The sequence below is a fragment of the Astatotilapia calliptera genome, chromosome 17 (assembly GCF_964374335.1).
Source record: "Astatotilapia calliptera chromosome 17, fAstCal68.1, whole genome shotgun sequence".
NCBI lineage: Eukaryota > Metazoa > Chordata > Actinopteri > Cichliformes > Cichlidae > Astatotilapia > Astatotilapia calliptera.
Window position 1 is genome coordinate 6,035,016 of NC_137438.1, and position 14,914 is coordinate 6,049,929.

Below are 14,914 nucleotides of genomic sequence, written 5' to 3' on the forward strand. Positions count from 1 at the left end.
CCTAATATCTATGTAGGCAGGGAAATCTCATCTGAGCAAGATGAGTAAATCCAGCCCATTTCAAAGATGGTTGGACGACAACAGTCACAACAGACTCCTTTGCCATCTATTAGGCCAAAAATGCAAAATTTGAGGCCCGCCTCGCCAGTGTCAGAATCTACGCAACTGCCAGGCCTTTTCGCATGATTCGTGCCCCAGAAAGGCAAACCAACCTACTCCAGCCCTACCAGTTGTAATTACACAACGTGGTCTTGTCCCTCTGCCGCCCATTTGTAAAAAAGTTGAATATACAGTGGGGCAAAAAAGTATTTAGTCAGCCACCGATTGTGCAAGTTCCCCCACTTAAAATGATGACAGAGGTCAGTAATTTGCACCAGAGGTACACTTCAACTGTGAGAGACAGAATGTGAAAAAAAAATCCATGAATTCACATGGTAGGATTTGTAAAGAATTTATTCGTAAATTCGGGTGGAAAATAAGTATTTGGTCACCTCAAACAAGGAAAATCTCTGGCTCTCACAGACCTGTAACGTCTTCTGTAAGACGCTTTTCTGTCCCCCACTCGTTACCTGTATGAATGGCACCTGTTTGAACTCATCATCTGTATAAAAGACACCTGTCCACAGCCTCAAACAGTCAGACTCCAAACTCCGCCATGGCCAAGACCAAAGAGCTTTCGAAGGACACCAGGAAAAGTATTGTAGACCTGCACCAGACTGGGAAGAGTGAATCTACAATAGGCAAGCAGCTTGGTGTGAAAAAATCAACTGTGGGAGCAATCATCAGAAAATGGAAGACATACAAGACCACTGATAATCTCCCTCGATCTGGGGCTCCACGCAAGATCTCATCCCGTGGGGTCAAAATGATCATGAGAACGGTGAGCAAAGATCCCAGAACCACACGGGGGGACCTGGTGAATGACCTGCAGAGAGCTGGGACCAAAGTAACAAAGGTCACCATCAGTAACACACTACAACGGCAGGGAATCAAATCCCGCAGTGCCAGACGTGTTGCGCTGCTGAAGCCAGTGCATGTCCAGGCCCGTCTGAAGTTTGCCACAGAGCACATGGATGATACAGCAGAGGATTGGGAGAATGTCATGTGGTCAGATGAAACCAAAGTAGAACTTTTTGGTATAAACTCAACTCGTCGTGTTTGGAGGAAGAAGAATACTGAGTTGCATCCCAAGAACACCATACCTACTGTGAAGCATGGGGGTGGAAACATCATGCTATGGGGCTGTTTTTCTGCCAAGGGGACAGGACGGCTGATCCGTGTTAAGGACAGAATGAATGGGGCCATGTATCGTGAGATTTTGAGCCAAAACCTCCTTCCATCAGTGAGAACTTTGAAGATGAAACGAGGCTGGGTCTTCCAACATGACAATGATCCAAAACACACCGCCCGGGCAACAAAGGAGTGGCTCCGTAAGAAGCATTTGAAAGTCCTGGAGTGGCCTAGCCAGTCTCCAGACCTCAACCCCATAGAAAATCTGTGGCGGGAGTTGAAAGTCCGTGTTGCTCGGCGACAGCCCCAAAACATCACTGCTCTCGAGAAGATCTGCATGGAGGAATGGGCCAAAATACCAGCTACTGTGTGTGCAAACCTGGTAAAGACCTATAGTAAACGTTTGACCTCTGTTATTGCCAACAAAGGTTATGTTACAAAGTATTGAGTTGTATTTTTGTTATTGACCAAATACTTATTTTCCACCCTGATTTACGAATAAATTCTTTACAAATCCTACCATGTGGATTCATGGATTTTTTTTTTTCACATTCTGTCTCTCACAGTTGAAGTGTACCTCTGGTGCAAATTACTGACCTCTGTCATCATTTTAGGTGGGGGAACTTGCACAATCGGTGGCTGACTAAATACTTTTTTGCCCCACTGTACATCCCAACCTCTTTTAAGAACTCCAAAGAAACCAAATGTAACACGCACCAATCAATTCCATCTGATCTCACTTTCACCCATTTCCATCAACAAGCTGTAATGCTGTACCTTAAGAGTTGTTTTTTTCCCAACTCACCCCAACTGATAAATGGCCTGCATTTGTGTAGCGCTTTACTTAGCGGACCCTAAAGCGCTTTACACTGCATTCAGTCATCCACCCATTCCCACACACATTCACACACTGGTGATGGCAAGCTACATTGTAGCCACAGCTGTCCTGACAGGGCGCGCTGACCACCACCACTAGGCAACGGGTGAAGTGTCGTGCCCAAGGACACAACAACCGAGACTATCGGAGCCGGGGCTGGAACCGGCAACCTTCAGATTACAAAACGAACTGACAACTCATGAGCCCCGATCGCCCTGTGGATTATGGTTTATTTTTTATGCTTCATTTAGTTAGTCCCGAGTTTATTCCATGTTACTTTCTTGCACATTTGGGTTCCCCTTGTGTCTTTGTCCTGTGTGTCCCTCTCTGTGTGTTTGGTGTATATGTGTGTGTCCTTGTGTCAAAATACTCCATGTTTCAGACTCTGAATTTAGTGTAAATAACATGAAAGCATCCATCCATCCTGCCTTGTATCAGTGGTTTGGGATGGTGGAGACAGTGTAATGGTGTTGGGAATATTTCTTTGGCAAACTTTAAACCTGGGCATTGTTTAAAAACCTTTAAACACAGTATTCATGCTGACCATGTCCAACCCTTCATGTCCACTGCAGTAACCTTGCAATGATATCATGGAGCAAAATCTGAGAGAAATGTTTCCAGCATCTTGTTGAATCTGTATCATGAAGAATTAAAGCAGTTCTGAGGCCAAAAGGGAGCCCAATCCAGTACTCCATCTATCTCCAAATAGACAGATAGCATGTAGAAAGGCTTTATATGCCTTTAGAGCCAAAAAGTACATATGTGACTTTCACTTAAGAGAAAGAGAAGTAACATACTATCTATTACAATAACTCTTATTGTTCTAAACATGCAAAAGGTTTAGCATACAATGTAAAAGTCTAAGACATTTTTGTCTGAAATATACAATTCCAACAATTGGTTCAGTCAGAGAACTATCACAAAAGCAGATATCAGAAAAATCTTTAATAGGATAGTGCTTGAACAAAATAATTCAACATTTCAAGAAAAGCCTTAATTAGTTTGATGTTTATATGACTCATGAAAAATATATGAAAGTACAAAAAATATATAACAACTGGAAAAATCAACTTTTAGTACAGCAACTCCGTGAAGACTGTCAGTCAGCCAGCAGAGACAGGAAAGAAACTTTAAACGTTATTTCTGTGGCACGTCTCTTCCTCCACAGATACATAAACACCAGCACTGAAAGACAAACGGTAACTGATTTAAATCAAGCAGAAAACTAGAGAGTTGTGGAGTAGAAAAGGTTTTCATCAGTCTGTGGCTCTATAGTGTAGGTGTAGGGGTTTACACACTTGCCTAATAAACAAAAGGTCCTTGGTTTCATTCTGAGAGTAGACACAAATGGGGCTTCAAATGGCATAAAACCAAATAAAATTTGTCTCACTAACCACTTTGGAGACTTGTGACATGTGAACTTAGCTTTAAAAACATCTATATAGCATGTTAGACAGCCCAGTTTGAAAGGACTGATAGCTTGTGCCAAGGAGGTTAATTATCATTTGTATAGCTCTTTTGTTTAGGACTTTTAACAAGCAGTTAAGGACAACTAACCATGTATCAGACACACTTAACTGACTATGACAAAATAAACCATTGAAAGGCCATTGTTCCTTTGGAGCCTGATTCCCTAAAAGGAATCTATAGCTAACAGCTAAACGAACTATAACGCTAGCATTAGTGTCGGCTCTACAAAGTATTTCTGGTACAATGCAATGCGAACAGCGACACTGAAACTAAGAAAAAAAAATCCTAGTCATAAAATAAAAAGCTGATGTATCAAAATCACTTACCAGCAATAACACAGGGTATCAACAGCAAAAGCAGCAATAGAAGGTGTGATGAAGGCCGAGGCTTACTGAGGCTTACGGTCCTGCTACCATACTTTATCTAGAAAACATTAAGGAAAGTCTCAATAGAGCAGCAGGTCAGAGATTTTCAAAATATTATTCATACAGTAAAAATCATAATGTCAAACAGGCTGTAAATAATGTTGTACAAGGATAGTTGACGTTGTGTTAAAAGCAAAGAGCAGTTACATCATGCATCCATTCTGATTGATTGTGCTCCGCGTGAAGCTCAGTGAATAAGAATATTTATAGCACTATTTGTCTTTGAACCTAATCCCTTGATATTATATCTGAAAGATATCATTTCAGTGCCTAAACCATTAGCAGAGTACTGCACCATGGAGCTCTTATCACAATGATCCAGTCTTTAAGTGATGACGTATGAACCCTGCTTCCTGGTCCAAACCTCTCCATGTTAATTAAGGCTGTTGTGTTTTTAAAGTGTTTTAATGCTTTGTATCTTCTTAATCTGAACAATGAAAGAATTTAGACAGTTTTTAACTCTCAGTGATGCCGCAGTGTTTGTTTGACTTTGGGACCTGAAGTGGAGTTTGGACCCAGAAATGGCTATTGATGTCAGACTTAAAGACCGGATAGGTATGTTTGTCTGTCCATAAATAGTGCCTCGTGTTAGTATGAAAGAAAGATTTACCAACAACAGCTGAAATTCAACGCCGGGTGGGTTTTTAACCTCACAAGTGAAAGAGTGAGTCTCATCACTGGTTTTGTTTGTTTCCATGGCGCAGCGGTATTCCTTACTGTCTTGAACGCCCCACACTGATAACTCTGCTGTTGTCATTTCCAGTTTATCGACCTTTTTCTAAAACAACAACACAAGCAAAGACTGATGTTCTACGAGCTGATGTCACATGTTTGTGAATGTGCGATTTAAACATGCATTACCCGTATAGTGATGTGAACACTGTTTCCTGTCCTTGTGGCTGTGAAGCTGATAAACTCAGGGTCTGGATAGTAGGACATGTTTGTGGAGCAGGCCAAGGTTTGATTAGCTACTTTCAAAAACACAGTGCTGCTAGAAATCCCAGGACTGTTTTCAGCTGAAGGTGAGTCATAGGTGAGACTCTGCAATGAATTACATTTTTATATAAATCATAGACTCTTTATATAGCTAGCATGGTATGGTCATGATGGTGACATGATAAACAATGTCAATCACAGAATCAGAAGCGCCTCAACATCTATATTTCTAATGATTCAGCTTCTCTCCATAACTTGTTTTGTGCCAAATAATCTTACCGGTTACCCTCAAGCTTCAACAAGGTGTTTATTTTAACCTTGCCTTTTTATTTTAATTTGACTCCCAATAAAATGTAAGTGATTTTTCTGATTACTGCATTTTTGTAATATCGTTGTTTTCTGAAACAATTCAACTTGATACACTACAGGAAAACTACAATATGTTTATTGTTTTGTTTTTTTCATTTGATTTTTAGACAGTACATGCTACACTGTTCCAAAAAATAGTAATGTCAAATTATTTTACTGTGTATTTTACAGTTGTGTACTGTTTTTCTAGAATATCATTACATTTACATAAGTAGACTGTGATCTGACACGTCAAATGTAAAATAACATAACATCACTGTAAATGTAATAAAACACAATTTACTTGTTTGTTAAATATATTTTGTTGTACATATGCATATCTAGATCGTAAAAATACATCCAGAAATGTCTCCCATCATGCCTTGGGACATGTGCTGCTGTTTAGATGTTCTTGTTTTATTGTTTATGGTTACGTTACTTTAAACTGTTATCTTGAATGTTGTGTTTACGCCGTGGTGCAGTGTTACTGACAGTTGTTGTTTTGTAGAGAGAGTGCTGTACCATGAGTGACTTCTGTTGTGCTGTTGTTGAACCTTGAGGCACATTGTTGCATCGGCAAATGTTTTAATAAGGAGCTCCCCTACCAGCTTGGGGTTAAATAACAAGCTCAATCTCTCTCTGTGAGCTTCTTTGTTAAGATTTCTCTGCATGCCACAGTGTAAAACATTGCACGGACACGCGTTGCTAATTATATATTTTGAAAAAGAAATGTAGAGGTAGGAATTGCAATTAATATAAATAACATGATGCTAAGCATCGGCCAATGAATGTGAACTAACAAGGTCGCGGGTAACGCTGCGACCGTAGGAAAAAAACCCTAATATGAAGGTATTCTACTGTGCATTTTACAGTAATGTTCTGTTCTTCTAGAATATCATTAAAGTTACGTAAATAGACTTTGACTTCTCATTTTGAATGTAAATTAACGTTAAATCACTGTAATGTAATACAACATAATTTTCTTGATTATTAAATTTATCTGTCTGTACATATGCATATTTAGATTGTTAAAATACATTCACAAATGTATCATGATTTCACAAATATCTGTCCGTTATTTGAAAGATTGAACTGTTGAATTCAAATGTAATGCTATGGAAAAGTATATAACATCATTCCTATAAGCTTGTGTTACATCACATAAGTATTATTATCTTTGCTATTTAGGGCGTTTGTAGCTCAAGAGTTGGCAGCTCGCCTTGTGATCAGAAGATTGCCGGTTCGCGCCCCGGCTCAGACACTCTCAGCCGTTGTGCCCGTGGTCAAGACTCTTCACCTCCCGCCTATTAGTGATGGCCAAAGGGGCCAATGGTGCGATATGGCACCCTCGCCTCTGTCCCAGGGCATGCAATCCATTATTATTTAAACCAACTGTTAACTGTATATTTCTGTACATTTACGTATTATGATTCATATTTCCACATTCATTGACCTTGTTTATAGGTAATTTCATTGTTTGATCGCGTAAAAATGTTCCTAATTTAATGTCTAAAAGCACTTGGAAAAGGCAGAATCCCATGTCAAATTAGCGCAAGATTATTTTCATTACTGAAAATAACCGTATTTTTATGGGAAAGTTATTTTATGTTATTTTACGGTCGTATTTTGGCGCCCCAGCTGCCGGAATATTACCGTTTTTTTAAGATGTTTTTTTTAACAGTGTAACACAGCATAGAGTGTGGGGTTCAGAGCTGTTTTGGTGGCACAAAAAGAGGATGGTACTTTTATTGTTGTGTTATGGGTTAAGGGTAAGCTTCAAGCTGCAAGTCTGTGCATATGTACAGATGACATACTGTAAGAAGATTACTCAAGAGCTTTGGCATGCAGTGAGAGGGTGTATGTCATGTATAATAACTGTACTGGACACGGTGTGTGTACAGACCCACCTGGTAGCTGCTGTTTTTGGGAAGTGCAACTTCCTGCATGGCATGGCTGTGTACAATGCCTTCAACAAACTTCAGGTGGGACCCCCTGACTGTGATCTTCCTGTTCCCACTGCAGGACACAGAGAGCATAATTTTAGTCACAGCAGAGAACCTTTCAAAAGAATTTTGATTACAGTGACTCTAATTTGACAGCAAAACAATAGTTGACCACTGCTACTTAAGACACTGGTTACTCTTATATGTATTTGAGTATATATAAGAACAACCTGAGGATAATGAGGATAATCAGATATGATGCTGCAGACCAAAGTGTCTGATGGACTGAAACAAAGCATTAATGGATCACAGTAGTATTATTGGAGAGTTTAAGTACCAAACCAACGTGGTGGATCATTTCTTAATGGAAGAAGAAAATGCAAGATAAAAAAAGAAGACTTCCTATGCAATACCAGTATGTGCGACCTCTGTAGAACGAGAAGGTTTAGTGTTTGTGAAAAAAGCTGAGAAAAAAGAGCAGATTTTAGATCCATTTTCTTTAGCACAGTGGTATATTTGTGATAAACAAGCAAGTTCTAGTTTCAGAAGACAATATGTTACAGGCAGTGCACTGCTTGTGTCACTTTAGGTGTGCTGCAGCTTCTGTGAAAGTTTCAGTTCCTCTGCCTCAGAGTTTGGTACTAATAACTAAAGTGAACTTGGGTATTTTTTCAGGTGACCTGTTCCCCAAAAACACGAGTTCCTCTTAATCATTCAAAGAAATTAACATTATCTGTTTTCATAACATCTCGGCTTTGTTGGGGGGTTCAGTTAAATTAAGTGTACCTTATCCAGCTGCTGCTTGGAGTAGCGTTTGTACAGGATGGTGATGACAAGTATGTGATGTTAGCTTCGCCGTGGCAACTACCATCTGGGAGGAGAACACATACATTGACCACACCTTTGATATCTGTGCTGGGAATGTGGAACGTCACACTGACACCAGAGTTGTCCCAAACAGGAGACCTGACCAGAACACACACACAGAGCGAGAAAAGTCATCACTAAGATCATCATATTATGCAGAAAATCTGAACACAGACAAAAACTGATCAGTAAAATCTTCCACAGTATAATTAAGGATTTGTTTGTATGAAGAAATGTGTTTTCCAAACTTAACGCATCTACTGTGATTATAAAATATCCTGAGGAATCCTTTTAACACAGCAACTGACAGCGATGGACTTCTTCAAAGCAAAAGCACAGGAAGCACGGCGGAGTTTCATTTTTCCACTCTGATACCAAACAGTCTCTCTGAGCACCGACACTGAGAGGCAAATAGTGCATCACTCGTACCTGTACTTTCTGCAGCCTCTTCCAAAGCTAAAAGCTGTAAAGCTAAAGTTTTTTTTTTTCAATTGTCAAAATTAAATTGTAGAATATTCAGTTTTAAATATGTCTCCCTGTTTGGAATTGTTTCTACACTTTAATAAATTCTTTCTAGTCCAGGAATCATCTTAGTTATCTGTAAAGTGACTCACTCTTTTGGAGCACAGTCAGTGTGCGTCTGGATCCTCACTCCTGACACGTCACCAAGGTTATGACCTAATAACACAGCATGGTTTGTGCCATACAACGACACCACATTGGGAGTGATGGAGAAGATCTCTGGGATCTGAAGGTGAAACAAAAAAATAATCAGATTAAAATAATTTCCTTCTTCTGCCATTAAAACCTCTACTGGATCAGTATCAGAAGAACAATAAAAAAAAGAGCATTACACTCACAGAAAAGTTCTTCCCAGACTCCAACGTTTGGCAAACACTTTCCTGTAGCAGAGAATGAATTTATCCTTGAATCACAACACTGTGCAGATGCTATTAGAGCTGATCTCAGACATGTTGTAGCTAACATTAGCTTTGTTCAAAACGTTTAAATGGTAGGAAACAACTAACCTGAGTATTTCCATTTAGAAACTGAAGTGAATCCTTTTACAATGAGGGAAATCTAAACTCTATTCATCAACTAGTCTAGCCTCATGACCTACTGCAAATGACACTGAAGAAAATCTGAATTTTTAAGCAGAGTTTATGTCTCACTTTCTACACATTTACGCAATATTGTTGGATTGGAAATGTTCCATACAACAAATGCACAACATGAAATGTGAAAAACTGCTACAGAAATCCATAAAAATACGATAGTTTCATTATTACATCAGTCTCTCCTTGGTTAGCCCAGGAACAGCTGTTTCTGCTCCAACCACAACCAGCCTTGATACACTGCTGACACCTGAACAGAAAACAATCATATAGGATCAGAGGACTTTGAATGTGCCTCATAGAACTACTCATAAGATTCACTTATTTTATTTCATCATATTTATTTTGTATGACTAGGACATGGTTATTTTATAAGTCATGGGAATGATTATTTCAGTCTATGATTATTTGTTATCTTTATAATCTGACTGGACTTACAAGATAGAAGTTGGAGGTCCATGGATGTCAGAGCAGTTGGTTAATTTCATTTGTTCTGACAGGAGTATTTTTCCAAGCCTAAACTTTACTGTGACATGCAGGCCTGTAAAATAAATATATATATATATTAAATGATGAATTTCAAATGAGTTGGACCAATATATAATAATAAACAACAAAAGATTCAACTCAATTTGTCAAATGTTTCAAATCAATACATTCCTGGGATTATTTATCAAAAGTGACAAACCATCAGGAGGAAGTGTGTGATCAGACAGGTAGCAGGTGCACTGGGGGAACCGTGGAGGGTTATTCCCAATACAAAGGTGGCCAGAAATTGCAGAGAACTGGCAGGTGAAGTCAGACGATACTTTCTGGCCCAAAGTCAGGTGTGTGTGGATTTTCAGTGAGATCTAAAATCGGAAGGACATAACTGAACAATAAATGAAAACCAGAAATTATCACAGTCCCGAGTGTGTTTGTAAGCTGTACCTGTCCGTTTGTGTCCTTTTCAACTTTGTGGGAAATCATTTTGTGTTGGGACTCATCAGGAATGGACAGCCAGTCTGAATCTGTGCAGTCATCTTCAAATGTGCAGCTGGGAGAAGAAGAAGAAGAAATGATCACCAAGTTCAAAATTGTTTGAAGACGTCAGCTGCAGATATTGTTTCTCTCACCTGCTTTTAGAGCCACACCAACCACAGTATGGATCCTGTGCAGACCAACACTCCTGCACATTTGTGTACGTGCTGCACTTTGACACAGGAACTCGCTTCACCTAGAACAACAAACACTTTAAAATGCAGCACAGGTACATGTGACGTTAAGATAATCAGTAAATAATTTAAGTACCTGGTTTGTAAATGGCACATACACATGTTTATGACCCACTGGATCCAGATGCAATTTGAAAAACACTTTGTGGTCATCACTGGTCCTGTAGAGCACCGTGGGACAGGCAGCGTGATACTTCCTGTCCACAGACAGCTGACAACAAGAAGGTGATTATTTCTGAGACACTGTACTATTGTTTCTGTACTCAATGTTTTTTCTTCATTTATTTAAAATAAAATGCTTTGTTTATTGGTTTGTTTTTCTCAAATCAGAAGTATCAGAAGAGTGATTAATCTGTTTATACCTTGTTTCATGGGACAGTAAGCAGAATTTAAATCATCTGCAAATTGGATATACAGTATTGAGCAATATTTAATCAAAAAATCATGCAGAGACAATGTATCAAATGTTAAATGTTACAACTTGCATTCAGAAAAACCATACAGCTTCTACATCCCCATCATCATCAAGTTAATCTTTGTTTCATCTTTCCAAAGAATATTTTCCAGGTCAAAGCCAACTGTTTGAGGTCTCGTGTCCTTCCTGTCAATAAGTGCAAAATTATTTTTTGTATTTACATTCTTGAAGGCATCTCTTGATTTTAGAGTTTGATAAAGAGAGGTTCAAGACAGGTTAGTTCAAGACTAACCAATGAAACAATGCAGAGATTATCCACTGTAATGACCTTCTTCACTTGCACTTACATCTCTTTGGAGACCAAATGCTGAGTTCCAGTAAACAGGTTATAATATATTCCACTAAATAGCTAAATAAAGAACAAAGAATTCCCCACTCACTATTCTCATACTGTTTCCCTGCCTCTGAGAGTACACCTTTAATGGTTCAGGACTGGCTTCTATCTCTCTGGTATACGTTATTCAAGTGGCTGGCCAAAGCTGTGCTGACTTAGCCTCTATATTTGTGTTCTGCCTCATCAGTCTCTAGTTTTTAGAGCAGTTGCTTCTTCCAGATGTTGGAACACTGAGCAACAAGTTGCTTTGTCATTAGTATAGATGTCGTGTGCCAAAGAATCCTCAAGTCCCACATCCTCTTCATGTAACCTCTTCTGCTGTGATTACTTGCTTAGTAGCATTCCAACTGCTCGCTATTCTCAGCAGTTATCGACATTTGCCTTTGTATTCCAGTTGCAAACACACTCATCAGTGTGTCCTGGTTCCTCAACACCTGATGCAGGCCTTGTTTATCAGAATGACTTTTGAGACCGTATGGTATTCAATTTCATATATAAAAAATTCCTTAATTCCTTACCTTAATGAGCAGCCCATCTTCTGTCCAAATATAGAAAACCATCCAGGCATTCTGCCTCACTGCCAGCACTGAGGTCATGTAGCTTTGCCTGAAGAGGACTGCCTTTGGTTTCAGGATCTTTGGCTGACGCAAACAAAACATGAGAAACCAGAAGACATGAACACTACTACTACTGAAAGCCTTATTGAAGCATCTTGCTGCGTTATTATCAAACTGACCCAAGTTTATTGATGTTATCTTTTGATAGAAGAATGTATGTGTGTGAGAGTGAAAGAATGAATTTTGGCTTGTACGGCCCCTCATATTAATGTTTTACTTGCATCACTGACCAGAGAAGATACTGGAGCAGCAGGTGAGAACAATATCAACAGTACAACCATTAAATCAGAGTTTAAAAAGCTCTCACCGTCACTTCTGATGGCACAGAGGTGTAGAAGTCTGGATCTCTGTCAGTGTTCCTGCTATAATCAGGGCTGATGTCAAACACCATTAGCTGGGTGTCGGTATCTCCTCCATCCACACTGAAAACACCGCTCCAAAGCACCGGCTGCTCCCCCGGGATGACCGAGGAGGCCACAAGTCTGCTGCTTTGACTGTCAGAGACACTGAGAGTCGCGCCCCGCAGAGACTTGAGCGTATCAGTTTTGCTCTTTTCGCCTTCCAGCCAAATGAGACGGACTCTGTTTGTTTGAGCTGAGAGCGCGTTGGAGAACAAATAGATGGTTGAATTGATCTGAAACCCGTCAACAAACTCCACATCACCTTTACTTTTGATCCCAGGTGTGCCTGAAGCTCCATCAGTTAGAGAAAATATACCTCCACCCTGTTTGTCATCTGCATCCTGAAGATTGACAGTCTGCCGATTAATACCACACTTGTTGTTTTCGGGCTTTTTTGTGTTTTGTTGGATCGCGGTCAGAATGTAAGTGTCAGCCTGAGTTTTCTTCTTCACATCCACCAGAAAGCTGACTGACCTGCTGCTGCGCTTCAGAGGACCCACCTGGATGTGTTCTCTGTGCAGAAGCTTGGAGATGTTCTTCAGGTCCAGAATCTCGCAGTGGCCGCAGTCATCGTCAGTCACACCGCAGCTGATCAGCGAGTCATTCTTTGTGAAAGGCAACAACACGTTGATGCTGAAAGTTGCGTTCCACTCAGCTGTGTCAGAAACCCGGTAAAACTGCACATCATCCTGCTGGTTTCCGGTCTTTAAGATTCCTCTCTGGGTCAGACTGTTGATCAAAGTCAAGTCGTGGCTCAGCTGGTACAGCCTCTCCTCTGTGGCGATGTAAAGCATGTTGGGGGTCACGACAAATTGGCGGATGTCTCCATCAAAGGTGAAGCCTTCATCCTCCTTCTGGCACAGACCCAGTTCTCCAGAGAGAACAGAAAGCAGAGCGAGCAGCAGGATCATCTTATAATAACGATAATTCTACCCGGGACATGCTCACACAGCGATGCTCTGCGTGGCACTCTGCTCTCTGACACTGTGTCTCTATACTTGTGCGTAAAGCTCAGAGCGCACAGCTGAAAAGAGAACTGCTGGAAGGAGGAGGGCTGGAGCGTGCCAAGCGAAAGTGAAAATATTTGAACATTTTCACTCAGCAGCTTCCGTCTCATTTCCACCTCGTACCTCTGTACAGGCCAAAGGAACCCAGATGTGTCCCATAGTCAGTTACTTTCTGCAGCAAGTTTGCTCACTACGGTTTACTTCTTACTGTTCCAAACATATTTAGTTTTAGTTTCAGTCTTAGTTTTGGTAATTTTTTAGTTATTATTGTATGGAGGTCTTATGTTAGAGGCAACAATCAGCAAAATCAGTACAGTATTACAATAAAAGCACACACTGTTGAAATAGTTGTGTAGAAATCTCAAAAAATATGTGCATCAAAGCCTCATAAAGCAAGTTCAGATTCAAATGTACCAAACTAACAAACACTAAGTGCATATTTTCACATGTTCATTTTAGTTTGTTAGTTTTCTAGCATCGTAAGATTGTTTCAGTTAGTTTTCAGTTTGGTCTAGTTTTGTTTTAGTTAACTAAAATGTTTTTGTTTTTTTTAATCACATTTTAGTTTTTAGTTTAGCTTTAGTTAACTATAACAACCTTGCAAGTTATACGATGATATCCATCTCAACAAGAATCAGAATCCAGAGTGGATGGAAGCATTTCAGTTATAATCATTTCTCAACTGAATTCCCAGTCCATGTCATGTAGTATGGGTACTATTCAATCAAAAATCATGAAGCAATTCACTAATCGATAACATGTTTGTTACAGTCTGTTTAATGCTGTACTTATTAACATCTGTCTGTCAGTTAATGTCAAATAAAAACAAACAGCGAAACTGAGTTTGATGTATTTTACTTTCCCCTTTAACAAATAAGGAAATTGAACTGTGGACATAATAAGAGGCGATTTGGTGTTAGTGTAAAGCCAGATTTGACCTAAATCAATGGAAATATATGAACTGAGAAATAATTCAGACACAAAAGCCATTCAGTCCTGAGTTTAGGAATGTAATGGAAACTCTCAGCTAAGGACACACTTAGAGGAGCTGAGACGTTAGCACAGGCAGAATTCTGATATGCGTTGTGTCTGGATCTAATGTGATGATCTTTCCATTGAACAAATGATGTGTCCACTGATTAACATGAGCAGAAGAAACCTCAGCCAACTTTTAAAAAATGTAATATAAAAACTTCCTACACGTTTTAACTTGAGAACAGCAACAGCGACATCTAGTGTCAGTGTTGGGAAGTACTTTTCTCTTATTTTCTGGCATGTGACGTTTTTCATTTGCAAAACCTGACCAAACAGATGGTGTGCCTTCTGACAAACATATGTATTTATTTTAAATACACAGTTCCAGCTATAATAAAAAAAACAACACACTATACACTATGCAAAATAATTAAACACTAGGGAGCAGTGTTGGTCAAGTTACTTGAAAAAAGTAGTCAGTAACTAATTACCGATTACTCCCCCCAAAAAGTAATCCCGTTACTTTACTGATTACTTATTTTCAAAAGTAATTAATTACTTAGTTACTTGGTGATAAAGCGATAGATCTTTCAGCCCAATTCTACTTTTTCTACATAATCCATCATACAAAATGTAATCAAATGGAAAAGTCTCTTTTTTTAACTTGTTTTATCAGTTTT

The 14,914-nt window shown here is 39.4% G+C and overlaps 1 protein-coding gene across 3 annotated transcripts; it reads right to left on the minus strand.

The window, feature by feature from the left end:
- Positions 1 to 3,037: 3,037 nt before the first annotated feature.
- Positions 3,038 to 13,679, minus strand: LOC113008994 (plexin-C1-like). Of its 3 annotated transcripts, XM_080291827.1 has the most exons (16): positions 12,159 to 13,642; positions 11,753 to 11,875; positions 10,502 to 10,636; positions 10,327 to 10,427; positions 10,142 to 10,247; positions 9,900 to 10,062; positions 9,650 to 9,752; positions 9,386 to 9,461; positions 8,957 to 8,998; positions 8,711 to 8,844; positions 8,016 to 8,195; positions 7,194 to 7,302; positions 4,864 to 5,043; positions 4,613 to 4,780; positions 3,904 to 4,000; positions 3,038 to 3,292 (listed from the first exon to the last, which is right to left on the minus strand). In XM_080291827.1, the coding sequence occupies exons 1-16, from the start codon at positions 13,161 to 13,163 to the stop codon at positions 3,207 to 3,209; spliced, it is 2,808 nt and encodes a 935-aa protein (XP_080147953.1). In that variant the 5' UTR covers positions 13,164 to 13,642; the 3' UTR covers positions 3,038 to 3,206. The 3 variants fall into 3 exon arrangements, with proteins under 3 accessions (XP_080147953.1, XP_080147955.1, XP_080147952.1); XM_080291829.1 differs by lacking the exons at positions 4,613 to 4,780; positions 4,864 to 5,043 and having other exon boundaries at positions 12,159 to 13,679; XM_080291826.1 differs by lacking the exons at positions 3,038 to 3,292; positions 3,904 to 4,000 and having other exon boundaries at positions 4,020 to 4,780; positions 12,159 to 13,678.
- Positions 13,680 to 14,914: the final 1,235 nt, after the last annotated feature.

Coding starts and splice junctions, on each gene's coding strand:
- LOC113008994 (XM_080291826.1), bottom strand. CDS start 13,163: ATGATCCTGCTGCTCGCTCTGCTTTCTGTTCTCTCTGGAGAACTGGGT. Junction 8,845..8,956: donor AGTCTGGGAAGAACTTTTCT/GTGAGTGTAATG, acceptor TTTCACCTTCAG/ATCCCAGAGATCTTCTCCAT. Junction 8,196..8,710: donor ACTGACTGTGCTCCAAAAGA/GTGAGTCACTTT, acceptor TGTTCTGGTCAG/GTCTCCTGTTTGGGACAACT.